Genomic DNA, 27,977 nt, shown 5'->3' with positions numbered 1-27,977 from the left:
AGACACCTTTGGATGAGTACTTCCCATCCATCCTGAATTACATGACAATCACATGCCATTTTTGTGAAAATTCCTTGTCTTTAATGTACTTACTTTTGTGGATTTGGGGTCAAAACCTCATCTAGTTCCCTTATAGTCCAGAAAGTCTTCATTAGTACTTAAGGTCTTCAAAATATCACAAAACTGATGTATTAACAGGCAGTGTATTGCTGGCATGCTATTTGGTGATCTTATGGAGGCCCACATGGAAGATTTAAACATAAATTTTAGGTGGAAGAAAGTTATATGAGAAAGACAATCTGAATATAAAAGGCTAAAAGGTTAGTCTGCCAATGACCTGATAAAAAAGATAAACTATAGCCAGGCAGTTGTGGTCCACACCTTTAATCCCAACACTCAGAAGCACAGGCAGGCGAATCTCTGAGTACGGTGTCAGCCTGGTCTACGAGAGCTAGTTCCAGGACAAGATCCAAAGCTACAGAGAAACCCTGTCTTGAAAACAAAACAAAACAAAACAAAACAAAAGAACTGTATTTCAAAATGCCACAGGAGTTCATCATCATGAAGAGGAAATTTGAATTATCATAGGATTCATCTAGTAATATTTATATTTTTCGCCAGGAGCTTAAGAACAAATTTAAAACAGCTACTATTTAAAAAAAAATAGGTATCTATGACCACTTCTGTATTCTCTCAGTTAACATGATTTGCATGTTCTATTTGGCTTAGTTTTATAGTTCTGCTCTTTAGACATAAAATATGAACCCCACTATGGACAGGTGTCTCTTTTGATCTTTCTGTTCATGATCTATTGCAGATTAATTTCAGATTATGAACTTTAAAGTTGTGATTCATTTGCATTACCTTTACACATTACATACATCATTGCTTTCAAATTCTTTGCATCTAAGGACCCGTCTGTCATACATGAAGAAGAGAAAAGGCCACTGCATACCTCCCTGCTTTAAAATGGATGACAAGAGAAACAAATCAGAGTGTAGTCCAGGCAAATGCTAAGTGGAATTTTATAGCACATTAATATTGGCAACTTCGTTTATTGATTTGTTGATGGGTTTATTCTCTGCATATTTAAAATTACAAAATTGCAGCCTAGACCTCCTTATTATTTATACAACATAAATAACACACTCATGTGCAGTTTCCATGTATGGGAAGTGGAATGCCACTAAATGCTAAATGCTGAAGGCGAAGTCAACTAAGACACCCCAAATATGCTTGCTTATTCCTTCCACTTCCACATAGTTCATTGTCTGTTTTCATGAATTTTAAACATTTATGTGCACAGAGAGGGAAAACGGGAACTCTGGGAATTCTCATCTTCTCTTATTACAAGATAACTGACTATGTGCTCGTTCTTCAATCAGTATCTGTGATAGAATAAATGTTAGTACCTGAATCTGTTGTTGCCCTGACAGGCTGCCTTTTATGCATTTAAGATAGATAATAAGAGAGTGTAAGGGCTTACTTCTGATTTTCTGATTTCTCTGAACACATCCATGCGTCTATTCTCAACAGAGACTAATTAATATCTATGTACACCCTGGACAATTCGGTGGAAGTACTACCCTTCACACGATTTTATGCATAATGTCTCGAGTTGTTTTTAAATATTACTATTAAAACTAAAATAAATTTTGCCTTTTCAGATTATGCCCAAAACTTTGAATCCTCAGTGGAGGGAACAGTTTGATTTCCATCTCTATGAGGAAAGAGGGGGGATCATCGACATCACCGCCTGGGACAGAGACGCTGGCAAAAGGGATGATTTCATTGGAAGGTTTGTGCAATCGGTGTTTTATTTACCGTAGAGATGACAAGCTTTTGTTGAAACAATCTAAACTTTATCACTAGCTGTCAACAGTTTTAAAGAAGGAAACCTTCCATCATTACAGCTCCAGTCAGCACTGACAACTGTAGATTCAAACAATGACCAGTAGGTGGCAGCTTTGCCTAGTGGATGGACAGGCTGTTCCAATTTGTATCCAGAAATTTGTTTTCAGATGTCAGAATAATTGTGCCTAAAAGTTATGGGAGTCGAAAAAGGGGACTTTAACCTGATATGGGACACTTGTAGAAGAAAGGATGCTCTCAAGGGTAGGAAGTGGTCATTCTCAGAGTGATCAGATGTGGTATGTCCTCAGCTTTCTACAGAATCCTTATAACCTCTTAGGAGTTAATACATCATGAAAGACTTCCAGAATTTTTGAAAAGGAAGAACACGAGTGAGTCAGATCGTTTTAATTTGATAATGCAGCAAACTGCGTTCTAAGGCTTGAATGACATTTCTCTACAAAGTTAAGGTTATTTAGATCAACTACTTGAATGATAGGGACTGTATCTGATTAAAAAGTCTATTTTTATATTTTTGGCAGTTACATATGTCCATTGTATCAAAATGTGTGAGAACTTGCCAGCATAGAAAAAGCACGGTGCATAGAGAGGTTTATTATTTTTTTAAAAATCTCCTTTCAATGTAATCATGGAATTTACAATCCGAAGAGAACTCATACATTCCCAGCATAAAGGAAATTTCAGTCTAAAAGTAAAAAGAGGAATCCAAACTGACATTTTTAGGTCCTTAGTGGGTTTTTTTTTTATGATTCTGACACACCTATTTAAGCAGTAGCTTTCAGCACATGCCTGTGCAACAGGAGACAATGCTGTTTCAGTTAACTATAGTATCTGGTTTGCAAACAAAGTTGGGGAAACACCACTGTGGGCTACAAATTGCACTGTATCAAACCTTTGGAAAACAGGGGCCTTGTTTGCACTTTGCCCCTCAGAAAAATACTATTATCAGAGTTTTCTGGAAGTCATTTTGTTCTTCTTGGTAGCTTAAGTCATGGCGTATATCTGCCAGTCTCAGTCAGGGTCAGTCCACAGTGGCTTTGCATTTGACTGGGCTGCAGCCTTGATGAACAGTGAATTGCTGGTGTGTTTGACGAAAGTGAGAAAACAGAAGGAATAGAGAGCACAAGCAAGGAACTCAGGACCGCGAGGGGTGCACCCATACACTGAGACAATGGGGATGTTCTATCAGGAACTCACCAAGGCCAGCTGGCCTGGGTCTGAAAAAGCCTGGGTTAAAACTGGTCTCGCTGAACATAGTGGACAATGAGGACTACTGAGACCTCAAGAACAATGGCAATGGGTTTTTGATCCTACTGCACGTATTGGCTTTGTGGGAGCCTAGGCAGTTTGGATGCTCACCTTACTAGACCTGGATGGAGGTGGGTGGTCCTTGGACTTCCCACAGGGCAGGGAACCCTGATTGCTCTTTGGGCTGACGAGGGAGGGGGACTTGGTTGGGGGAGGGTGAAGGAAAGGGGAGGCGGCGGTGGGGAAGAGACAGAAATCTTTAATAAATAAATAAATTTTAAAAAAAAGAAAGGAGGCTCTGATAGTATTCGTGTTAGCAAAAGACAAGGGAAAATCCAGCTTTCAGGGATCGGGAGGCTGAAGCTTCATTACAGACTGTCTGAAGTGAAGAACCATGTTATTTATTCCAGCAGTGAAGTCCTCAGTCGTGTATGAGATGGGTTGAAAGGGGAGTTATAAGAATGATTAGCACGTTGGCAACCAAACGTCAATCCTGAGTGGTGCAGGAAACACACAAAGGGGTCGACTCACAGAGGGAGCAAGGGCAGGGAAGGAGCGCAGGTTCCAGGTCTGAAGCATTTGCTCTGGAACTACTGTGTGAGAGACAGCAGGGCGTAGATGTGCAGTGTAGTGCACAGGGCAGGCGGAGATGTGGTTCCTTGGGAGCCAAGTGGAGGAAGCCATCAGCCAGTTTCTGCTCTGTTGCGGGTGAGGCTATGCGGCCCCATTGGAGACCTGTAGTGGATAGCTAGGGGTAGAATCCTGACTTCCTGAGTCTGAGTGAGAATGGAGGAAGGCAATTGTCCAATGCTATCATATTTATGTTTCACCATTCCAGAGGTGAACACGTTTCTTTAATTTATAGTCAGCCTTGTTTTTATTGTGAGCAAACTAGACATGAAGGTCTTCCAGGAGACTGTCCTCTTAAAGAACCTACACACACTAGTAGATCAGTTGTGTGAGAGAGGAACCTACACACACCAGTAGACCAGCTGTGAGAGAGAGGAACCTTCACCATGGCAGCAGCCACTTCCTCCCACCTGTCTCTTTATCTGACAGTCTGTTCCCAGCTTGATGACACGGGGCATCGTTGTCCGATTGGCCCCTTCATTCTGACCCCCCCTTTTTTTGCTCCTCTACTTCTGGATCTTTTTTTTAACCTGACTCTTCTTGCTGTTCTTAGTTGTTTGTCAAGGCTCAGAGAGTGGTGGGGACTCCAGCAACTTCACTAATTGTGGGTTGTAAGGAGCACTCAAATCGTTTTATTTAATACTTATGTGATAGGAATCTATTTATGAATGTGCTACAGCACACATGTCAAGGTCAAATGACAACATTGTGAGATCTGTTCTCCCCTTCCATCTTTACGTGCATTCCAGGGGTTGAACTAAGTCCCCATGTGCACAGCAAGGACCTTTATTTATTGAACCATCTCTCCAGTCTCGAAGAAAAAAGATTTAAGACACAAATAAAATAATTTAACTCCTCTACTCAAAACCCTTCACTTATTTCCCATTTATGGTCTGGGTAGAAGCAAAGTCCTTACTGTGGCCAACAGCCTCTGTGTGATGTGGTCCAAACCCCTGTCTGAAATGCTGGCTTTCTTCCTCCTCTGCCCTCCCGCCATTATGGACACACTGCTGCTCCCCAAGCACACCAGGCATTTCCCTTTTGTGGCACCTTTCCTTAAGTCACTTGCCTGTCTTGCTTTTATACTTTCACTGGTCTGAGAAAGCCCTGCTTTCTTAATATTCCCTTTCTCCTACTCTGCGATATTTTATAGACATAGCCACTATTTGGCATACTGTGTATCTTCATTGAACATCCCCTCCACTGTACTACAATGAAAATTCTACGACAGCAGGGATATTTGAATGTCTGTTTACTATAGCATGTTCAGAGAATATGTGGCACAGATGCTCAATGAATGTTCTTTAATTTGAATGCAAACACTTGAAGCTTGATTTAATCCTGAAAAGTATGATTATTCATTCTTTAAATGAAGAGTTAATATATTGTCAATATGACCATGGCTTGGTGGAAGGCACGAACTTAAGGTATAATTGTGGGAAATGTACAGATACTATACAAAAGAGAAAAACTAATGAGTTAGAATATGTCTGAACAGTGCTTATATTCAAATGCTAAACTAACATATTTAGGGAAAAACTAGCCTATCTTGAATTATCAAGATTCTCTCACCACAACATTCTAATTGACATATAAAACTGTACATATTTTAGGGTGTCATGTGATGCTTCAATATATATATCATGTATTGTTTAAATCAAGGTAAACATGGCTAAATCCTCAGGCATTTATTATGGCTGGTGTAAACACTACCCTTTCATGTAGGTTATAAATGCAGACACAGTATTGTACCTAAAGCCTCACTGTTGTACTGCAGCACACCACGATTCTTATCCTGATCCATCAGCATTGCCCCCATCCCTCTAGCCCTCTGCTCTCCCGACACACTGATCTACTTTCAACTTTCTTTAAGTCGGCCTTTTAAGATTTGGTGTCGGTTAGATCACGGCACTAATTACTCTTCTGTGCATGGGTTATGTCACTAGGTATAATGGCCTCCTGTTTTATCTGTATACTATAAATGAGAGATTCTAAGCTTCTTTACTTTTGGAAAGTTCTAGTATCAAAATTTTGTTATTCTCTGAACAAATACTACTGAACATTCTACTGTGACTATGTATTATATCTCTTTATCCATCAGTCGATGGATATTAATGTTGTGTCCACTTCATGGAATCCATGAACAACACTACTAAATATAACAGTAAAGAGTCTGAAGTGTTTATGTATTTTTTCTCCAATAGATTAATGGTTGTGTGTCTTTAATTAAAGTTTTATATCTATTTTGAATTGGTTGTGCACCTGGGAGAGATCATGGTCTGGTTTCTGCATGTGGACATCCAGCTTTTCTAAGACTATTTCTTGAAGAATCTGCCTGTGCTCTGATCTGTGTATCAGGCACATTTGCTGAGCATCCTAGCTTGTGCATTCCTTGCTTTACCTCTAGGCTCTGAACTCCTCTCCATTTGTCTATGTGTCTTTATTAGCTCTGGGATACATTTGGAAGTCAGGTAGTAGAATGAGTTCAGCTGTTGGTTTGCTTAAGAATGCAACAAACATTCTCTTTGTGGAAATGTTCTCTTTGTGGAATATTATTCATTCCCTGATAGAAACTACATTGCATCTGGAGGTCATTTTGAGGAGCACAGACATTTTAACAATATAGATTATTCCAATCAATGAACCTACCTTCCCAGGCTTTTATTCTAAATACTTTTATCCTCAAGTATTTTACTTTTATAGCTATTGAAAAATTGGTTTCTTGTCCTTATAGTTTTCAGTTAATTTGCTATTGATGGACAGTAATAGTACTGATTTTTCTATTGATTTTTGGATCCTACATTTTGGAAAAAATGTTTAATTGGCTCTAATAAGTTTTGGTGAGGCTTTAGATCTTTGGGATATTCAATAAATAAGGTCACATTACATATAAATAGTGAAAGTTTTCTTCCATTTTTTTCTTTCCCCTATTATTCTGGCTGGAACATTCAGTACTATGGTTGCATTAAGCCTCAAAAGTTAGCGTGTATGTATTCTGCAGAGGTATCTTCTAGCATGACCCATTCACTATGACATTAACTATTGGCTAGTTCTAGACTAGTATATTGTATAAAACTCTATGGCTTCATTTCTTGTAGTATGCATCTTCTAATACTGTGTTCAGAGTTTTCACCATCTCGGTATATGGGAGTTTACACATTTTGGTGTTTAATTTACATAAAAATTGATTCACCAGGGACATAGATTAGCAATGACAATGACTCTTTCCAAGCTTGTAAGCATCTTTATATACAACTCAGCGTGAGGAGGGCAGAGAAGGAACATGTATACTGTATCAATTCTGTGGATACGAAGAACTAAGCCAAAGTTGGTTAAGAGGCTGCTTGGTGATTGCACAAGTGGAGTGGCTGATCTAGGGTACAATTCCAAGTACCCTGACTGTAAAGTTCACCCTCGGTTCACCACAGTCTGCATTCAGCTTGTTGTCTGGAAGCCTTTAACTCCTCAGTAAAATAATCAGTGAACCAATTTAGATGATGCGCATCATACTGCAAGCTTGAACAACAAATCTTGCCTGTTGTTGAACCACAGATTTCAAGCAAAGGTGAAATAATGTTAATCTACATTAGCTAACTTTCTGATCAGCAGCATTTTGGTAGGCAAAAAAGATTGCCACCTTTGCGATCATCAGCTAATAAATCCCCACGCTTGTAACGCTTTTATGTAGAGCAGTAATCCGGACAAATTGGTTGCTGACAGCTGAGGAAATAGTCTGAAAGCAAGTTGCCTCTATGAACGTACAGGATAAGTAAATCGTATAGCATGCAACTTCATTCAGTTGGAGTTATCTGTAATGCAATATGGCAAGATTTATGTTATAATTTATTAAGATGCAAAATGTCCTTTATCTTTAAAGTGGCATTGACTTGGGAATTATATGTATTTTAGTTTGGTGAATTGCTAGTGATGTTATTTATTGTATGTTCTCAGGGACTTAGTGCTGGTAATGCTCAGAATAGCAAAGTGTTGCCAATGTAGGCCTGAGTAGAAGGTTTAAGAAGAGTTTTATAAATGATATAAGGAAACTGCTAGTTCTAGGCAAAGAACATGTTTCCCAATTCTATAGCATGGAACAACCCTGGAAAGAATGAGAATAGAATAGGAAGTGAACACATATGTTCAGGATTAGCATGGAGGTGAACATCCATGTTCAGGGTTAGCATGGAGGTGAACATGCATGTTCAGGGTTAGCATGGAGGTGAACACGCATGTTCAGGGTTAGCATGGAGGTGAACACGCATATTCAGGGTTAGCAGGGAGGTGAACACGCATATTCAGGGTTAGCAGGGAGGTGAACACGCATATTCAGGGTTAGTGTGAAGGTAAACACACATGTTTAGCTGTAGCGTGGAGGTGAACATGCATGTCCAGGTTTAGCATGGGAAAGAAGGAATACAGCCTTTGGCTTTGACTCTTAAAAGCTTAAGATCAGTGCATTTGCATAGCCAACTCTGTGATTCTGATTTGGAGCATTTATTTTCAACACCAAAATTACAACAACCTTTGTGTCCTACATACATAATAAAGCAAACCCACATGTACTATTAACTGCCAAGCACAAAGATTTGTAAACTAATGAATTTTTATTGTTATGATTTTTTGCTTATTTCCTAACTGAAGATTTGTGGAATAGAATATTTCCTTAGAATTATAGGCAGCATTTAAATTAATTTTAATCTTTTGTTCATACATCATTGTCTCCTTCTGAAAGTTTTAAATTTGTGCCCATTTTAATATTTGCCAACTAATGGACAAAGTTTCTGGTATCATTTTTGGGCACAACTACATGTAGAAGATTTAGTAGTTTAACCTTCAAGTTTATATACAAGTTTACAAATGTGTGCTCTGACAGAAAAATCTCTGCACAACTGAACCACAGTAACTTTGAACAACAGGAATTCAGCCTTATTCTTTCTTATTTAATGTCTGAGGTAGAGATAAAGTTTTGAATAATCATGAACTTGGAGACACTTCAGCAGTTTCATGCTAAGTTCATTCCATTGCTAATATTCCAAAGTATAATACATACTAATTCAGAATATAAGAATTTATAATATTTTACCGACCATTGGTTATAGTAATATAAAGTAGTTCTTGCATATTAAGACATTTAAAAAGATTGGTATAGCTTACTGAATAGTTTTTTTTAAAAAAAAAAAAAGTATGTAAAACTCTTGTTTTTCAAACACCTTCCACCAAAAGAAATCCTATAGACATGCCCTCTTCTTTGTAAGGTTTATTTTTAAATATCTTGCTAATCATGATGGCTTCAAAATACCTTTAGCCAGTATTTCAGGGTATAAACAACATTTTGAAAATCATTGTTAAAGAAAATTTATATAAACTCCTGTTGAAAATGTTATGCTTGATAATTTGGATTATTTTGGCTGGATTCTTGGTAGGTCTGATTATACCACCAGTGACTTATTACTCAGTGAGTCTGACACAGCCCATAAGTAGGAGTGAAAGTTTCCTCCAGATTTTTAACATAGATGCTCTCTTGTGCATATTCAATCAGCATTATCTTCAACTCACAGTTATTTAATAAGGGTATTTTTAAGCTAATTGTGGATTCTGTGAGAATTAACTCAGCTAAAACTAGATTATATAGTTCTTGAATCCACTTGATAAGGCCTGTAGGACCTGGAGTTCAGTACACACTTGCGTCACTGCTGATTCCTTGGTACCTTCGATGTCTTCCTGTTACACAATCAGTGTGGGTCAATGTGTATACCCAGAGTTCCATGCCTACTTCTTGTACCGCCGGAGCCTCATTCCAACACAGCAAGCTTGTTTTATCCTGGAAGAAACACTAGGACACAGCTAGGTTATTTTATTCTGGAAGAAACACTGACCACCATCAATAAAGAGCAGCTGAGGCAAGGTGTGGGGGATAAAAGTGAGGGGGATCAGTTTCTCCTTCAGTTCTCAGGTAAAACAGCATTTAATATGCATGATCTTTCTTTCATATGGCTAAGGAATCCAAAATATATATTATATGTTATATATTTGAGTTCTGATATAGAAGTTAGGAAACATGATTCAAACTTTTTGATCTCTGAATTTCAATTTTTTCATTTTTTGGAACACAGCAAAATGTCTCTGAAATCCACTTCAGTGTTAATTCTGTTTTGACTATTATAGTAATTGATTGATTGATGTATATGTAGTTCAAAGTTCAAACTAAAGTGAAGTGGCGATGTAACCAGAGAGCTCTGTAACTTTTTAAAGCATCTTTGATTTTTGTGCTCTTACAGCTAAGAGAGACTGTTTTTCTCTTGAATTTTTATTTGGTGAGTAAGGAAAGCTGAGCTGAAAGTGATGGTGCTCACCTTTAACCCTGGCACTCACTTGGGAGGCAAAGGCAGGTAGATATCTGTGAGTTTGAGCCAGCCTTGTTTACATAACAAGTTCCAGGCCAGCCAGAACTATGTATAGAACCACATCTCAAAATAAAATAAATATGAAACACAAAAAGCTTAAATGATTTGCTTAATATCATAATTCAAATGAGTCAGTTCAGCATTGTGAACCTTTGAACATATATGTACTCTGAAATCAAATAACCTTCTACACATTAATACCAAGTTGGTGGGCATTTGGTATTCAAGAAATAAAGACAGGAACACTTAGATTTAAAATAGGTGACACCTAGAAATTGGGTCGTGTCGGACACGTGTGTGAGTCAGTGAATGAGCGAGTGAGATTAGTGGTATAAATAAATCAAACAGAAAGATAAAAAGACGAAGAAAGAAGGACAGAAAGGGGGAAGAAAAGAAGGAAGGAGGGAGGGATGGAGGGACGCAGGGACGGAGGGATGGAGGGAGGAGGGGATAATGGAAGAAAGAAAAAAGGAAGGAAGAAAAGGGAAAGAGAGGGAGGGTGGGAGGGNGGAGGGAGGGAGGGAGGGAGGGAGGGAGGGAGGGAGGATGTGGGTCACTTTCTGGGTAGATAGTACCGATGTATAAGAATGAGCACTGGCCTTGCCATGATGAAACCTTGTCCCCACAGGTGACTCTTTGGCCTCTCTGAGGTGACATTTCTTTGTAAAGCCCTAGATAGAGTCTAGGTGCTATAAAGGACAGGGTATCACCCCTCCCTACAGACGTTTCAGGACATGAAGAGAAACAACTGCAAAGTTTTCCAGTAATGATTAGTAGAAGCTAGCCAAGTAAGGAGAGAGAGACTATAGTCTCAGGCAGGGAGGAGGTCTCATCCAAATCCCCAGAAGCTGGTGAGATTTAGCGGCAGCCTGGAGTCACAGAATATGACACAGACAAGTCACACACAGGCTGATAATGGCTTAGTGAGGGTCTTGCCAGGTTGCTGGGTATATGTCTCAGGGAAAGGGAAGCGGGGACATAGTCAAGTCAAGTTTTGAACATCCCAGACTGGGAGTGTGGATAAACTGTGTCAACACCTTTCACCTTAGCCTGGTTTCTCTAGAAACAAACTCGTAGGCAAAAATTGGGTGTTGCTGTTTTACGGGAAGGTATATTTCCATAAAGTAAGATATGAGATGAAGAAGGGGGAGCCCTGGCACACAACACAAGATAATATGCTGCCAATTTGTTCACGGTTTTCTGTGTATCAGGGACAGGCTGCTTAGCAGTCGTAGGTCAAGGCTGTCTGCAGTCAAGCAATAAGATCAGATCATAGTTTGGAATAGTCAGAGGGAAGGAGATATTAGCAGGTATCTTTCCACTTCCTGTTCAAAGTTCACTCCGCAGGAAAACAACCTCTGCATTGTTTCATGGGGTCCACTGACAGATTCTAAGAGCAACATTGCATCCTACAGTGTGGCTTTGCATGCAAATGCGGAAGTGGCCTTAGAAGTCACAAAGTCAGGCATGTGGATGCTTGACCTGAACATACAGTGATGGCCGAGGAGAGGACCCAGTCTATTTAAGCAAGTGAAGGATGACAGCTGGTGTGAAGAGCACCTATGAGGACTCGGGTACAGTGACCAGTGAGGGTGCTGTGTGAANCTGTGCTTGGACCTAGGGCAGCCTGTATGCCATACGGCGATCCACCTGAGCTACATCCCCAGCCCTGTTTACAGATGGAAACAGTGATAGTCCCTTATTCTTTATTAGAAAGTCTCTTCTTTGATAGTTATAGTGTTTGGGGCTTTGCACCTGGTTTAGAAATCTAGTTACAAGTTTCTGAACAATTCAGGATATCGTATCTTCCCATAGGGCCAGAGGTGTGACTTGGGTTCTGTCCCTGGGGCCATTCATTAAGAGTACTGTGGTTTCGAGGTTGATTTTGTGGCTCCTGGGGCCCCTGACTCCAGTGCTCTCCAGAGTTTGTTAATACCTAACTAGTTGCCAGCCTCATCTTTGAAAGATGTGATATAGGAAGATGGATACTCTGAGTGATCACCATGCCTTTGGGATCAGCAGGAGTCTGACAAGATACTTCATGGTTGTGATACATAGTAGGATGGGTCAAGTGGCTGATAACGGTCATTCCCATTGCTCAGATAAAATGTAAGGAACACATTTGAAGAGCTGCTAGAGGCTTACAGAGCTGAGCTTTAGGGTGAGCAGAGCTAACCAAGGGAGGCATAGCACCTTCAAGGTGAGATGGAGGACAAGGCTGGAGTTCCCATCAATCTTTGTGCTTGGTGGTCAGATGGCATGTCACTGGTACTGGCACTATGGCGGTGTTGAGTCTTAATGGGATCCAATAGAAAGCTTTTGTTGATGTCATGTGTCTAGTATGTTTGGGGTCTGGTTGTCGTTTGCTTTGTTTTGTTTTATAAGATGAATAAGGAATAATATTTCATTACTTATAAGAAAAACTCTTTTAGGTTTTTAGTTTGTAGAATTGCAAAGAAAGAAAGACACATGTGTAAACATGGATAGAGTTATCACAAATTGTGAGACTGGGGATTCTGAAAACTCAGAGTTCATCTAGTTCAATTATCTCATAACTGCTGATGAGAAAAGTGAAATTCAGGTGGGAAAGTTGTCTTGGAAAAGGTCACACAGCTAATTAGTGGAGACAGAGTCCTGCAATGAGAAAATGACTCTGGGTTCTTCATCTCTGCCAAGTATTTCTGGAGTTCATGAATTTACATTACTGCTTTTTAAAAAATAATTTTGCATTTTCATATTTAAAAAGCATTCTGTATGCATAGGTCCCCTGGATAATCTCTTACTTCTATAGTTCATCTGTGATGAATCCTTCCTTTGTGATGGATTTACCAGTCCAGGTGAGCCACATACAAGCCCTTCATCCCACACCAATTAGCACTGTATTCGCAGGGCAGTAGACTATGCCACAAGGGTCTTTGTACATATTTGTTCAAAAGCTAAAAGGGAATGGAAAATTCTTTTTCTACATTTATCCCAGCAGTCACTTGATTTGATACTCAGCAATGAAGATGTGATGCAAACTTTATCTTCAAATTAACAAGACAGTTTGGCGAAGTCACGGCAAAACTGACATTTAAAACAGCTTCTTATTCCGGAGCAGAATTTTAGATAAATAAGATGACTGAGTGGCCACAGTTGAATGAAAACTCCCACGTTTTAACATTCAACACTCCCACATCCAGCATATTATTGTCCTCTATATTAATATTAGGATAGTCAAGATGCTGCAGTACACATGGCTCTTCCTGTGAGCATATTCAATTCTGAAGTTTTCATTGACGAGGAAACATTTCTATAAGTCTATCCTGTTTAAATTTTACTAGTATCATAGCTTTTAAATGTGAATTTGTGAAGTATTCTTGTCCTATAAGAACAAGCACAGCTAATTTCCTAATGTATATGTAGTTTAAAACATTGAAATAAAAACAACACAATTCTATATGTGGAAAAGAAGATACTTCCGGTAACTGAAATGTCTGACCATCTCTGGGAACCATTGCTAACTGCACACTTTCCTCCAAGAATGCTGTTTCTCAGTGAGTCCTGGAGAGCAGAATGCTTAGGCCTTCCATTTCAGAGCCCCAGGTACAGGCTCTGACTCTGGTCACGACTGTGTATGTTCACTTAGGTCATTTGACCTCCCTGCTCCTCAGTTTTTCATTGCATGTAGCAGATTGCAAGACTAACAAATCCTTAATACCTATTGTAACTTATTCAAAATTATTGTATTTAGAATTGAACTTTTATTGGCACAACACACACACAATCGCATGCACATGCACAAACATGCACACACATGCATGTGTGCACACACACCCAATCAAACAATAAACCTGTGGCTGTGATTCCTTCTAAAAGTTGCCAGTTTGCACTTTCCAGAGGAAGTATCTTGAGAGCACTTTCCCAGCTCTGAAGCATTGCCTGTGAAGACTCTAAAAGGAAGCCGAAGCATCTACACAGCCTGTGCAAAGTGGTCCTGAGCTTGAAAGGGAAGCGACCAGGAGGCTTGAGTGTATTCCAGTGCTCAAGGCTAATGCAAGGAAGGGCCTGGGAAAGACGTGATCAAACTGAGCTGGGGATGGGCTGCAGAAAGGAACAAAGTGAATTAAAAGTCCCTCATGGTCCCAACCCTACCAGCCAACATTCTGTCTGGATCACAATCCCTATTGGGTTACCTAGTATTACATTCCTGACCCAAGCTGGAGAGGTAGTCACAACCAGTAAGGCCAGACACTGTGGGCCAGGTACTGTGCCAGAGCTGGAGAGTTCTCTAAAACCATGTTCGTGCTCCTCCTTTCATTAGAGATTGCTTTTGACTAATTGTTTTCCTCAATGTGTTTTAACTTTCAGTTTACTCCAGGTGTTATTGAGAACTTGATTCTAATTACAATCAGAATGTTAGATAAAGCATTTGATATTGTGTGGGATTTTTATTTTAATTTTTTAGCATTGAGGAGAATTAGTGATAGTGTTTTGAATTGAATGTTGTATTAACAGAGTCTATAAGGTTTCTGGTATCTATTCTAGCATTTGGAAAGGTGTATTCCAGAGTTGTACAGACTGGTTTCTAACTCCCTTAATAACAGGATTTAGCACATCCTCTGTGTCTAGTCATAGTCATTTTTAATGCTGTGCACAAAATAAAAGTAAATGTCACTCTTTGATTCATTTTGTAAAGTCTCATAAGGGAGATGTTTAAATTCAGGTACAATCTTTGAACACTTTAGATAGCGTTATACTGTTATGCTGTTATTTAAAAACAGCTTCGAAACCAAGCAACAGATGGTAGAGTGCGGAATTAAAGGGAGCAAGAATGAATCTTTCCCTTGTACATGCCCATCTCATTTGCGATGTATTGAGAACGTTTACTTTGATAATTGGCTATTTCTCAATCATCACGTGTGTGTGTGTGTGTGTGTGTGTGTGTGTGTGTGTGTATGCCAGAGCACACGAGTGGAATTTGTGGGAATTGGTTCTCTACTTCCACCATGTGGGTCCCAGAGTTGAAACTCAGATGTCCAAAACACCAACATCAGCCCCACTGAGCCATTTTATCAAACCACCTCCTGTTTGAAATTTTTTTTCCTTATCCCTGTCCCTTTTTCCCCTGCCCCGGGGTTATTAGCTTGATCGTCTCTGTATTATCTCCTCCTCGAAATCAACTCACATTTTTAGGAAAAGAGTGCAGGTGTTTGGCCTGTAGGAGAGGCACATGCAGCAGGATTTGCCACGTTGTGCAGCCCTGGGAGGACACATTTAGTTTTAGTGAGTGCACAGTGCGTATAAGTTTAAAAATGTAAAACTTAACCTCTCCACAGTGACTGTTAGCTGCTATTCAGTGACATTTATGAACTGGGAGGAGGAATATCATAATGGCAACAGTGACATGGAAACTCCACTCTTAGTAGTTTGCTCCAACCTGAATAGGTCTGAGCACCAACTCATGAGTACAGTACCAGAGGAGATAATAGCGCAACTTTCCCTGAGTGTCTATCTTACAGGAAACAAGCAATTAAAAGTTCTATGATCTCCAGGGCCTGAGTTTTGTGAAGAGAGCAGTTGATCTCACACTATCCCATATGGTTTTCTATTGCTTTAACTTTCACAGGTCTCCAACAAACCCCTATCTGTTTGATGTGGTGAGAACGCCGTTTGCTAATTCAAAACATTTGTTTCTAGGTGCCAGGTTGACCTGTCGTCTCTCAGTAGGGAGCAAACCCACAAGCTGGAGTTACAGCTGGAAGAGGGTGAGGGCCACCTGGTTCTGCTTGTCACTCTGACAGCCTCGGCCACAGTCAGTATCTCCGACCTCTCAGTCCACTCCCTGGAGGACCAGAAGGAGCGGGGAGAGATCTTAAAGAGATATGTACGTATGCAATGAGCTTCCTTCCTGACCCACGTGTAACCAGATGAGGTTGTGCAGTGTTCCCAGAAAGACAAGTGGCTTTCAGTGGAGGTTTTGAGGAGCAGAGGGTAGGCCCTTGGAGCTGCCATGCAGCCCCCACTGATGTCTATAGTTTGATCATCTCCAGGATGCATTTCAGAGCACATTCTGTATTCTAAGGTTCTGCCTTGTGATTTTTATCATATAAAGAAATTTTCCATAAAGGAACTAAATCTAAAATAATGTTATTAGCATCCTAAGAAGCTAGGAGCTAGAGGACATCCGAAGTGATGTTTACAGCTCGGAAAAGTCTCATATCAGTATGAAAGTGAAAGGCAGACAAAAAGAAGACCCTTCATTCTGCCCGAGTGTGGGGTTTGGTGTGGGATGAAGTGCCAATAAAGTCGTCACCATCTTCAAATTGTATGTCCTTTAAATGTCGAATCTTCCTGTTCCCAGCAACTTTCAGGGCGCATTTCGCATCTTGTAGTTCTCTTGAATCAACAGAGAGGGGAGCTCTTGCTCTACCTTTGTCTCTGGATGGCGGCTTGGAAAAGTAACGGCCTTGGTGCTGATGAAACTAGGGGAAGGCTTTCCCACTTCAAATCACAAAGCTTGTATTGTACAGTGCTGCCAGGTGTTTAGACGTCTCCTCTAGACACTCAGCCATGAAACCGAGCTCCGACCAACAAAGAATGGCTTTTAAAAACCATTCCTATTTGCTGACGGACACCCTTTCAGTAACTGAATTTAATAAAGACGCACCTTATCAGGTTGTGCAGCTGACATGAAGTGCCCGTATGAATGCTCTACAGTATTCTTCAAACAGATTACCAGAATGTGCGCCTCAGCAAATTTATTCTCACTATCTGCACTGAATCAGCTGTCTGCTAATGCTTGTACAACTCATCCACCAATATTATTACCATAAACAGTTTAATAGAGGTGACTTAGCAAGGCTAAAACCACCCAAGAGCCTAAGTTATTGTGTTGTATCTTCTAATATATAATTACAATTATGAAAATTATTTCACATTTTGCTACTTCACTAAAATTATATTCTCTAGTTACTGGAAATGATCTTTCTGCATTAAAACTATCAGAAAGGAATTAATTGGTATATTAACTTGAAAATTCATCTGGGCATTAACATTCTGTAGTTACTAGATCACCATTTTAATATTATCCTGTGCATGAAGATGATACTACTGTCCACATAATTAAAATAATCCAGCTATAATTGATTGATTTTTTTGGCCACTGTTGAATAGTTTCTTTAGTCAGTTAGTTCCATTTAGAATATGAATACTTTGTTTTCCATCTTTTCCAAAATGCCAGTTATTTCAATTAAATGTAAAATGTTATGTTTGGCATCTCAGCTACTTCTTAGGCTGTATTCTACCCAATGCATTGAACGATGAGTCATGTTGAAATGTGCTTTTCTGTAACCCCAAGTTTGAAGCCCTGCTGTCTTTCTCCCTCTCGAGACACACTCGCTGAGAAGTGGTAATGCAGAACAGGGGACATGCTATATTTGTGTTAACTCATAACAGTAGAAGGACAAAGAGAAATGTCGTGGAGGCCTTAATGTATTTTACACCGTGTGTATTATGAAGTGAATGAATTTTCTGTAGTGTCTAATGTGCACTGATGTAGTGTCTAATGTGTAGTGTCTAATGTGTTTTGATGAAGCATGTAAAGGAGATCGCTGGTCATCAGATTATTGCTGTGTTTTCCTCTTAAAATGCATACATAGTGTGTGTGTGTGTGTGTGTGTGTGTGTGTGTGTGTATGTGTGTGTTTAAAGTGGAAGTTAAACTTAAGAATTTGATTTGGTTTAGGTTTGGTGCTGGTCAGGGTGGGAGAAGGAATGAATTGCCTCACTGATATGAAGCAGCCCTAGAGAATTTCATTGTTCAGCAATGAAACCCCACAAATTAAACAGACGTTCCTGAGTGAACCACTGTTTGATCACTACTTTCTGAAAAGGTGGCTAATTTCATTTCCTTGTTCTTTTCTTCCTGGGGGGAGGCAGAGGGAAGGTCAGTAGGGACGGGTAGTAATGGGTAGTAGTCCAAGAGCTGCTATTTGACCTTTTCAGAACGGGTTTGCTGAACCCCTGCTCCTCCTTGTCACAGTTTAAAAACCAGAGGAGCTAGTTTAGAGAAGAAGTTGTTAGCATTCCATTTTTATTATGACATTTCACAGTCATCTGATTTAATGTCCCTTGACCAGATTGTCCACCGTGAGACGATGGGCTTGAAATGTTATTTAGAGCATTGATAAAAGGTGAGCAGTTCTAAGATGACAGCAAGTCATAAGGCGGGTGGTGTGACATTAATTTTCTCCATAACAGAGATGGAATAAGACGTCACGGTGACAAGCTGTCAATCAGCTCTGGCCCCTCCGAGCATCTCTGTACCATAGGATGGGGTATTGCCTCTCCAGTAATAGAGCTGAACCACGGTGCTCTCTCTGACAGCTGCTGCAGCCATAGAGAAAATATATTATACAGCCTTTCATTAAAAAAATAAAGAGGCCTCCTCTCCAGAGCATTTCAATCTCTTCCCATCTATCGAGGGCTGAAAGGACTCACAGCGAATCATGGATTCCTCTGCTATGGAAATGTCTGGCTTCAAAAGCCATCCAGGTTTTGAGGCCTTCTAAAATAACCATAAATAACAACACAGGAACATCCCTTGATAAAGCTTTACATAAAATTACAGTTTTAGACTGGTATTTATTTGCTTTTTCTTTGAGTTCTTATTATAATCTGTATGTCACTGGCCTAAACAGTAGAAATTTGCAATAAACTGTCAGATGTCAGGTGCCTTGGAGAAGGAACCCTTCAAACTATAATCACCCTTCCAGTAGCAGAGCAGGGTCCCCGAACTGAAGTCCCAAAGGCAGTGCGAACGTAGCTGTTTGGCCAGCTTCCGGAGTGAATGATTCTGACTCCTAATATTTGTTTCGGTCACCATGAAACTGTTTTCAATTGCTCATGAAGAAAATAAGTACTGGAGCCTTTGACGAAACTGCTCCCCATCACTGGGAGGAATTCCTAGCTGTTTCTTATATTGAGTGAGCGCTGAGAAGCCTCAGAACCACAGCCCTGCTCTATTGTTAAACCTTTGATTTGTAGGAATTTAAAAAGAGTGACAAGTGCATTTTTACTAAATCCAGTCAAATGGGCCTTTCAAATAAATTTTTGGTGATAAATTGTTGTTTGTGTCTAGAGATTAAGAGCTAATCTTCTGTACCGAACACTGTTTTTACAAAGTCATGCTATGAGATTACACATTTATCTGTATTTCTTTTCACGGTGCCAAGGTCATAGCTTCAGTGTAAATAGTGACTAGCTATCAGGACTGATAAGTTCGCATCGTAGAAGCGTTGGCTTGTGTGTACCCTCACGCCAGTAATACACTAATGGATTGCTTTTATTGTAGCAACTTTTGATAGATAATATTTTATGCAGAAGTTTATTAAACTACCTTGTTATGAAACATTTTAAAGATGGTAAGAAATTAAGTATCTTTGATTTATTCAGTAGAAGCACTGACCATTAATTCTGTTGGCCTTCCTCCTCTAGTTATTTCATGTCTATGCTTAGTAAGGCATCACAATCAAGTTTTTATTTTATTTTTATTATTATCATCAAAACTCCACAATTCTATATGTTATAACAAATACAAATATAAACTTAAGACAATTTTCTCACTGCTTTTGGATTTATTTTATCAATCTAATTTGCTTTTGAAAATCGTATCCCTTAAAGTTTTTATAAAGTTACGTAAGTCTTTGAGTGAACTATTAGCAAAGTTTTTAGATAATGTACACCTTATCTAAGCACTAAGAACAAAATGGTAGAAAAAATAATTTGTTAGTGTTGATTTTCTCAATAACTTACCCTGTCTGAGGAGTGTTATGTAAGCAATCATGCAGGAGTTAATATTATTCATTATCATCTTCAAACTATCATATTTACAAATGAAATATTTGTGAGGTCCTTTAGTAGAAGACACTGAGAGAAGCCATGGGGACAGCTGCTTTGCAGCCCATTGCTCACCATCTACCGAGTGTGGCTAATCATCAGTAACTGTTATTTTGACCCCAGAAAATCACTTATTAGTACTTACATATGTGTGGATGTGTGTGTGGATGTGCTCACGTGCACATGCGTTTCTATTTACTCCTGATATAGGAAGTATAGTTGGTATTGGAAAAGCACAAATGACCCTTTTACCCTCTAAGAAAGTATTCTGAGAAAATGTAGTGTTTTCTAAGCATATTTTTGAGGCTTCCTTAGGTTTCTTTTCCTAATGCCCATGTTTGGGTTTTCCAGAGCCCACTGAGGATATTTAACAACATAAAAGACGTGGGATTTCTCCAGGTGAAAGTCATCAGAGCTGAAGGTTTGATGGCTGCTGATGTCACAGGTAGGAGCTGGTGAAATTCCCCTATCATGTATGTATGTGCTAGGTATAACATTACTTTTTACCCAGAACACAGAAATGTAAACACAGCAAATGAGTCCATAGTTTTAGTATTGCTGTTTATTCAACATATTAAAAATGAGATTATGATGTTTATATCATCAAGATACAGAGTTAATTAATTATTTTGTTTGGAGCCATGACCATTTATTTGTCATTTAATTCCATAGAGATCTGAATGATGGTCATGCCCACATGTTGAATTGTCTATCTAAAATTGGTTGGCATGCTAGGGCTGACTTGCCAGTTTTCTGGAAATCACTGTGCTGGGAAAATTGTCTTATTATTTGTGGAAATAAACATATTATTCTAAATGTTAAGCAAGATTGTCCTGCTAAAGTTGCAGACATACTTGAATTAACTATCCTTTTCTTACCATTCAGTGGTCAGCAAATCACTGTATTCTTCTTTTATTCATGCAGCAGAACTGAAAACAGATTAAAAGATAATTCTCTTCAAAATCAAATAGCAGATGTTTGCTCCAAAATAGCAATATTTAAAATTTTCATATTTGTATATCAGCAAGTGAGTATAATATATAAAGATACAAAAATGTTAGAGATTTATAATTTCTTGTAAAAGATAATTTTTAGCTTATTTGTAACTGAAGACATTTGCATTTTAAAAGTATATGTGGATACTTGAGAATAGTGGGGCTAGGGGTAGCTGTAATCTTTGAGGGTGAGATTCCTTAGCATTTGGTGGTTTAAAAAAAACTGTGAATGGTGAGTTTATGCATTTTCTTTCTTAAGAACTTGGTTCTTGTATAGTTATCAGTGACTCAACCTGTGCACAATAATTTCTTACAGAAAAATTCACATACCTGTTATTTCAAACGCTTAGCTACCTGCCATTATTCAGGCTGAATGCAGCTGTATAAGTTTGTCTCCTTTCGGCAAGAAGCTGTCATCGACTTTTAAACTTCATGAATATGCAAACAAGGTTAACCTACTTGGCCTGTGTGCCACTATGGAAGTTAAAGTACATGTTCTTTCAAAGTTGGAAAAAATAGAGATATTTCTTTCCTAATGGCTCTATGTAAATCAGCGTGAATAACAATAGCCTTTCTGGTGGAGATTCAATGAGATATAATTTTTATTTGATAAAGTGAACATTAATTTGGGGAATCCTGAATAACTGAATCTCAATTTTCCCCTTCAGTTTTATGGATATAAATCTAATGATTCCTCATGCCATGCTGACCTTATAATCTAATGGGCTCGGGACTGAACAAGAGAGATGTTGAACTATTCAGGGCCAAGTGGATAATTCTGTCTTTGACCTTGCTCACCCTTGGACCTTCTGTGGTTTTTATGACATTTGTGATGGTGGCAAAAATTACAGGCCATGTGTTTAAGTCAGAAATGTCTAAATATACTATTAATTTAAAAGGTAATATTGCTTATGAAAATATAAACAATTTAGGGCATAAACAAGCTCTTCATGTGCTTTCCTTGGATTCATCTCCACAGAACTTTGAAAAGTTGGTGTCTGTCTTAATGGTTAATGACAGTGAAGCTCTGCCCAAAGAGAAACCAAAGTAGAGAGAAGAGGGACTGAGTGGGTCGTTCTGTCTTCAAGTCTGCAGTTATGCACACGCTCAGAGCGGTGGTTCCCACCTTTCCTAATGTGGAGACCCTTTAACACAGTTACATTGCTATGGCGTTCCCAACCATAACATTACTCTTGTTGCTACTTCTAAAGTATATTTTTGCACTGTTATGAATTGTAATGTGAATATTTTTGGAGGCAGAAGTCTGCCAAAAAGGTGGTGACCCACAGGTTGAGAATCACTCATCTAGAAGCTTGTGGCTGGGGAAAGGCAATTTTAAAATCATGACTAACTTTCTCGTTGCTAAGGCAGACATACTTTCTGAACTGGGACAAATGAAGCTCTAGTGAGATGATATTTGGCTTCAGAATAACTTCTTTCCTACAGAACTCTGACAAGACAAACTAATACCTGACCAACTTTCATATATTTTAAGATGTTTTTGATCATTATAACACAAGTCACTTAAACACAATTTTTAATTAATATTCCAACATTAATGAGCACAGGAGAAAAAATCTTTAAGTCACCATCAATCTTACTGCAGTTACAAAGAATTTTTTCCTTTCAAAATGTAAAATTTTTCTTTTGTTACAACATATTCATTGGGAAACATTGTAATACTGTATTAACTCTGTGAGAATAAAGAGCAATTGAGACTCTTTGAATGAGTGAGTGTAAAGCACAAATTACTTTTTAATGAAACCCTCAATTCTTTTCCTTCCCACAAAAAGCCTATAGCCTTGTTCAGCTGAACACTACTACAGTAGGTCACTTCAGCTAAGCCCCTAATAAACTATTGATAGTCAAGGGTGGTTTTTTCTTCAGTCTCAATAGCCCAGTGTTGGACAGTGCACTTCAAATCATTAAGGTTAATACAGATTTTTAAAAGAGATTAACTCTGGTGGTTAAGGCCTCAATTTACAACTCCCACACATATGCACACATTGAGCACAGCACAAGACTGGATTGAAATTTCAGGCAAATTGTGGACAGCCTTTCACAGCCTGAGAAAGTGGCGCTGGGGTTTGGAGCCTTGGCGTACTAAATTCTTCTATGTGAAAAAGTTTGAGTAAGTGAAAAATCCTTTTAAGTACCGCTCACTCCCCTTGACTACCCGGTGAGAGGTTACTGCTTCCCTGTACAGTCAAAGCAAAGGCTAGAGACTCGGGTCCTGTGCACTGGGGGAAATTCCTTCCAACATGAAATTGCATGCTCCCTAAAACTGGCCAGATTGTGAGACCAGAAAAACCAACCAGGGCATGTGTGTGAGAGTGGGGGAGGGGTGCAGGTTTTGTCTTTTTCTTGCTCCTGACTATTCTTTGTCCTTAAGTAGGGCCTAATTTTGGCGTGTAACAGAGCATTTCAAGTCTTCTGTATTGAGTGAGACTTTCTCAGTAGAGTATTTAAACCTGGGAGACGGGGTCTTTCAAGCTGTGAAAGAAAGAAGAGTGTTCTCTCCTCCTAGGGCCCCCTCCCACTTTTCTCCAGTTTTTGAGTCATCCTCAGCCCCTCATTCTCTTTTCCCCAGGGCTGTGGAGTTTTTTGTTTCTTTGTTGCTTTCCCCCTGAGAAGGAGGTCCTGCCCTGTCCAGGGAGACCAGCCTCTCAGAAACGCTGGCAGGGAAGAGCTGCTAGTCCTTCCAAAGATGTGCTGCCTTGTCCCGTGTTAAAAGGTCCTATCCCAGGTGAACTGGTTTAGCAAATGAATGTCTCATGTCCTATAGGAAGAGAAGGGGAGAATAGAAGAGGGATTTATGATTAATAGTCACTGAAATTGTCCCAAAAAATGTCTATTTTCCCCCCAAAGTAAGTTATGAATAAAGCATGTCAACCCGGCAGTCTAGAGGCCACTAGTCATTAAAGAGGAATGTTTAGTGCCCCCTTCATTTGCATAGACTTTTTCCATGTTGTCCTTTGGGAAAACTGTCGTCATTGTTTAAAAATATTTAAGTAACAAAACAGCAGAAAAAGACATGCTACACTTTTGTTTTGTTTTGCTTTTTTTTATCAGCTTCTGTGAAGAGAATCTTATTATCTTACAAAATAACAGTGAGCGGCTCAGATTCATTAGCAGAGCTAAATTTAAGCCCCATTTGACAGGCTGCCTAGAAAACATTTTGTTTTGCTGTCTATGGGCTTTAATTAAGATGTGTTCAATTTCAGTCCTCTTCAGTCTAGCCCCCACCCCCAACTTGCTGTGTCACACACCGGCGATCAGACACTTTTAGACGGTCCGGCCCATGACTTTGACCTTCTGCGCAGTCCTGCGTTCCCTGGGGAACCGTTCAACTCATGAGGTCTGATTTCACACTTCCAGGATGCCTCAGCGCTCATAACAATGACAGGGAGACAAAGCCCTTTAGAGCAGGCCGCATGGGGACTTGTTTAAATTGGAAACCAGAGAGGAGTCAAGGAACAAGGTTAGGGGCTACAGAATAGTGCTTTTAATAAAGAGCTCACAGCTCTGGCTTGGCTCAAAGAGGTCTACCTCTGTACAATTAATTGAGCCATTTATCTGGAGCATCTTAGGCCTCTACTTTCTCACAGAATTGCGTGGTAAATATCAGCTAAGAAGCAAATAAGATATGCATGAAATGAATTTTAACACTTTGATTACTGTGCTTCCAGTCCTTCATTAAAAGTAAATTTATTTGTATTTCTGACCTCATTATCAGTAGGCTGCCTGCATTTTTATTGGTTCCTGTGATTTCCAGCTTGAGTGTGTCATGTCATGAAGGTATATTTTATACAGAGATTGGGGATTTATTATTCTTGATATTTCCCCTGAACATTATGGGTCTATTTTAAAAAAAGAAAATGAAAAGGCAGTTGTAGAGAAGAAAGCAATCCGTTCCTGGAAAGTATCACAAGAAGTGAGAGAAATAGCAGCAAGCATATATATTTATATCTATATTCCATATAGATCATCATTAAATACTGTACTGTCTTCACAAAATAATTTGCGGGTTCTTTTAGCACATTGTACAAAATGTATGTAGTTACTGCATCAAATGCATTTCAAACTCTTGTTGTCCTGTTGAAAGGCATGACTAAGTTTTCTTCTGTGGGCTGGTAGCAGTCTGAACTGTAGCAGCGTGTACCTGCAGTTGCTATTATCATATGTAATAATACTGAGAGTATCTAGCAAGCTTAGTCTTACATTTTATGATCATTAGTTAAAATCTATGACGGCAGAAGAGAAAATATGCAGCTTTTAAAATGGGCATCATTCCACTGAATGGCCTGCATAAAAGACTAGAGTGAAATAATTTACAGCTAAAGGAGCTACCTTAAGGTACTCCCACTATTTACTATCTTAAAATTATGTTTTTTAAATAAATAAATAAATATTAACAAAAATTAAACTTTTTCCAGAGTGTGTTTTATTTCCATGTCAATATCCCCATTTGCTGTCTAGTATATTACAGAAGATTTTTAAGCAGTATACTTTGATAAACCATTTTATCCAAATTCATAAAGCATCATAGCTTGGCATTTTTGTCATGATAATATATCTTGTTTAGAAAACATTCTTACTACAAACTCACACGTGATAAATACATTGATGTTCTTCAAACCTTTGCTGAGAATGAGACCAAGCAACAAGAAGCATCACAAAGGATCGGCAGCTTCTCCTTTGTCACATCCCAGTGTCTGACCTAGATAGGAAACTTTCTTCCTCTTAGTAATTGCATTGGAAAACCATATCATAATTGCAGAAGTCAAAAGGTACTTTCTTTTAAGACCAAGCCATTCTAATCAAACATATATTAAAACATAAATGAAAGTCATAATTTAGCACAAATGCCGGTCTTGTGTGAGTCTGAACCAGTGTTTCAAGTGGAATTACAGTGTGTGGTTCATATGCAGGTCACATGGTTGGAAGATTCTGCTCTGGAAGAACAGGGAGGATGACAACGAGACTAATAATTGGGTTTGATATGCTCTAGAGGTGAAGGACTATGGGCTGACAATGTGCCTCCCATCAATAGGAAATGAGGGAAGAGAAATATTATAAAATAATTAACAGGTTCTGTTGATCCAAGATTACAAAATGACCCTTTAAGTAAAAGACAAGAGAGCTGCTGGTATGGCGATACAACCAGCCTCAGGGTTCCCTCTGTGCCGAAGGCATTTAAGGTGCTGTAATCATTTTAAAGAAACTATATTTTGTTAGATGAAGATATAGTTGTGTAAATAAGACAGTCACTTCTTAGAACAATGGATCTAAGAAATGCTGCCAACAAGATCTGATTTGATGTAGGTTTCTGAGGTGGAAGAGAGAACCATTTACTATAAAACTACTTGATCTGTATGATCCTCTAAGTGGAATCCTAAACCACTGAGCAGTCAAGCCCAAGAGTGATTTAAGAATTGATGTCAATGGGACACCTAATAAGGGATCCATGCTCTGTCTGTTGGTCCACACTGTTGATTTACCAATAGTTTTGACAACATAATTGACTGCTTGCTTATCAAATTTGCCAAGAAAATAAGTTGATTCATTTATATGAGACTAAGATATGTATGCAAAAATAACAGATATTTTATATGTCTCTCTCTGTATGTGTGTATGTATGTGTTTACAGACTGAGGTAATAGCGTTTACTCAGTAAAATAAATATTAAAAATATAAATCTAAGGTCTTACATGGGTTAAAAGGGATGTTTTGCTTTAATGGTGGAAAATAAAGAAAGTACTTTATGCTTAAAGATGAGTTTAAGTGTTATGAAAGTGAATTATACATACATTAGCCTTGTTGTCACAGATGAAAATCAAATAATGAGAATTAGACTTTATTGCCCAAGTTATTCATCAAGAACATTGATAGACTAATTGGAATGCATCTCAAGTGAAATATGTTTTAATCTTGGGATTTATAATGATGTCAGCTGAAGATAGATTCAAGATAATGACACTGATAACAATAATAACTAACCATTTCGAGCCTCTGACATGTAAGATATGACTTTGGATTTGACACAAGGATTATCAGAATGATCCTCACAATAACATGATTAAAAACTATTGTTATCCCAGTTTTTATAATTTAGGAAACTGAAGAGTAGAAAGACTAAAAGATTAGCTAACACACACACACCCTCAAACACCCACATACCCACACTCATACACAGTCTATCTCACACACACACACACACATACACATACACACACACACACGCTCATACGCCGCACCTATACCCCCACACCCCCAGACTCACACCCACCCCCCACAACCCACCCACATACTCCAACACCCGCCCACATACACAGATTCACACACACGTGTGCGCATGCACGCGCTCATAAACAGAAGAGCAGTCACATAGATCTAGATCCATATTTTAAGACGACTTGTTCACTATGCTACAGAAGGGAGACACCGAAGGGCTGTGTCTCATTGTTGTACAGTTTGAAGCTCTAACCCAGGGAAGGTATAGGAGCTGGCAAGGAAAGTGGTGGCCAAGATTCATGTCCAAAGAGACTTGGTCCTTCTAGCAAATTGATTTTTTATTTAAAACTTACTTTTTTCATACAATATATTCTTATTATGGTTGCCCTACTCCAACTTCTCTCTCTCTCTCTCTCTCTCTCTCTCTTTCATTAGAAAACAAGCAGGGACCTATAATAATAGTAGTAATAATAGTAATATAATAGCTAAAATACAAACAAACCTAAGTAGGGTAAAACGAACAGGAAAAAAAAACAATAAACAAAGAAACGGCACAAGAAACACAGACACTAAGGCAAACACAGTTCCACATGCAGGAAACCCATAAAAATAAAATAGGAATTTATAATATATAAACACCACTTAATCAGAAAGTGATTTAATTTAGAGCATTAAGTGAGTTAGAAAAATCTTCGTAAGCGGAAGGTACTAAGAAC

The 27,977-nt window shown here is 38.9% G+C and overlaps 1 protein-coding gene across 5 annotated transcripts in view; it reads left to right on the top strand.

Moving 5' to 3' along the window:
• Positions 1–27,977, top strand: part of Mctp1 (multiple C2 and transmembrane domain containing 1) — a 573,693-nt gene that overhangs the window by 376,798 nt on the left and 168,918 nt on the right. For all 5 annotated transcript variants that reach the window (XM_050122206.1, XM_050122203.1, XM_050122208.1 and 2 more), the window contains 3 exons: positions 1,668–1,798; positions 15,834–16,020; positions 20,384–20,477. In XM_050122206.1, the coding sequence (XP_049978163.1) occupies positions 1,668–1,798; positions 15,834–16,020; positions 20,384–20,477 (412 nt within the window). The remainder of the gene's footprint in view (positions 1–1,667; positions 1,799–15,833; positions 16,021–20,383; positions 20,478–27,977) is intronic.

Source organism: Alexandromys fortis, unplaced genomic scaffold (assembly GCF_014885135.2).
Source record: "Alexandromys fortis isolate MF-2015 unplaced genomic scaffold, M_Fortis_MF-2015_v1.1 scaffold_163, whole genome shotgun sequence".
In the NCBI taxonomy this organism is placed as follows: Eukaryota; Metazoa; Chordata; class Mammalia; order Rodentia; family Cricetidae; genus Alexandromys; species Alexandromys fortis.
The sequence above is the reverse complement of the archived record's forward strand: the minus strand, read 5'-3'. Positions and strand labels throughout refer to the sequence as shown.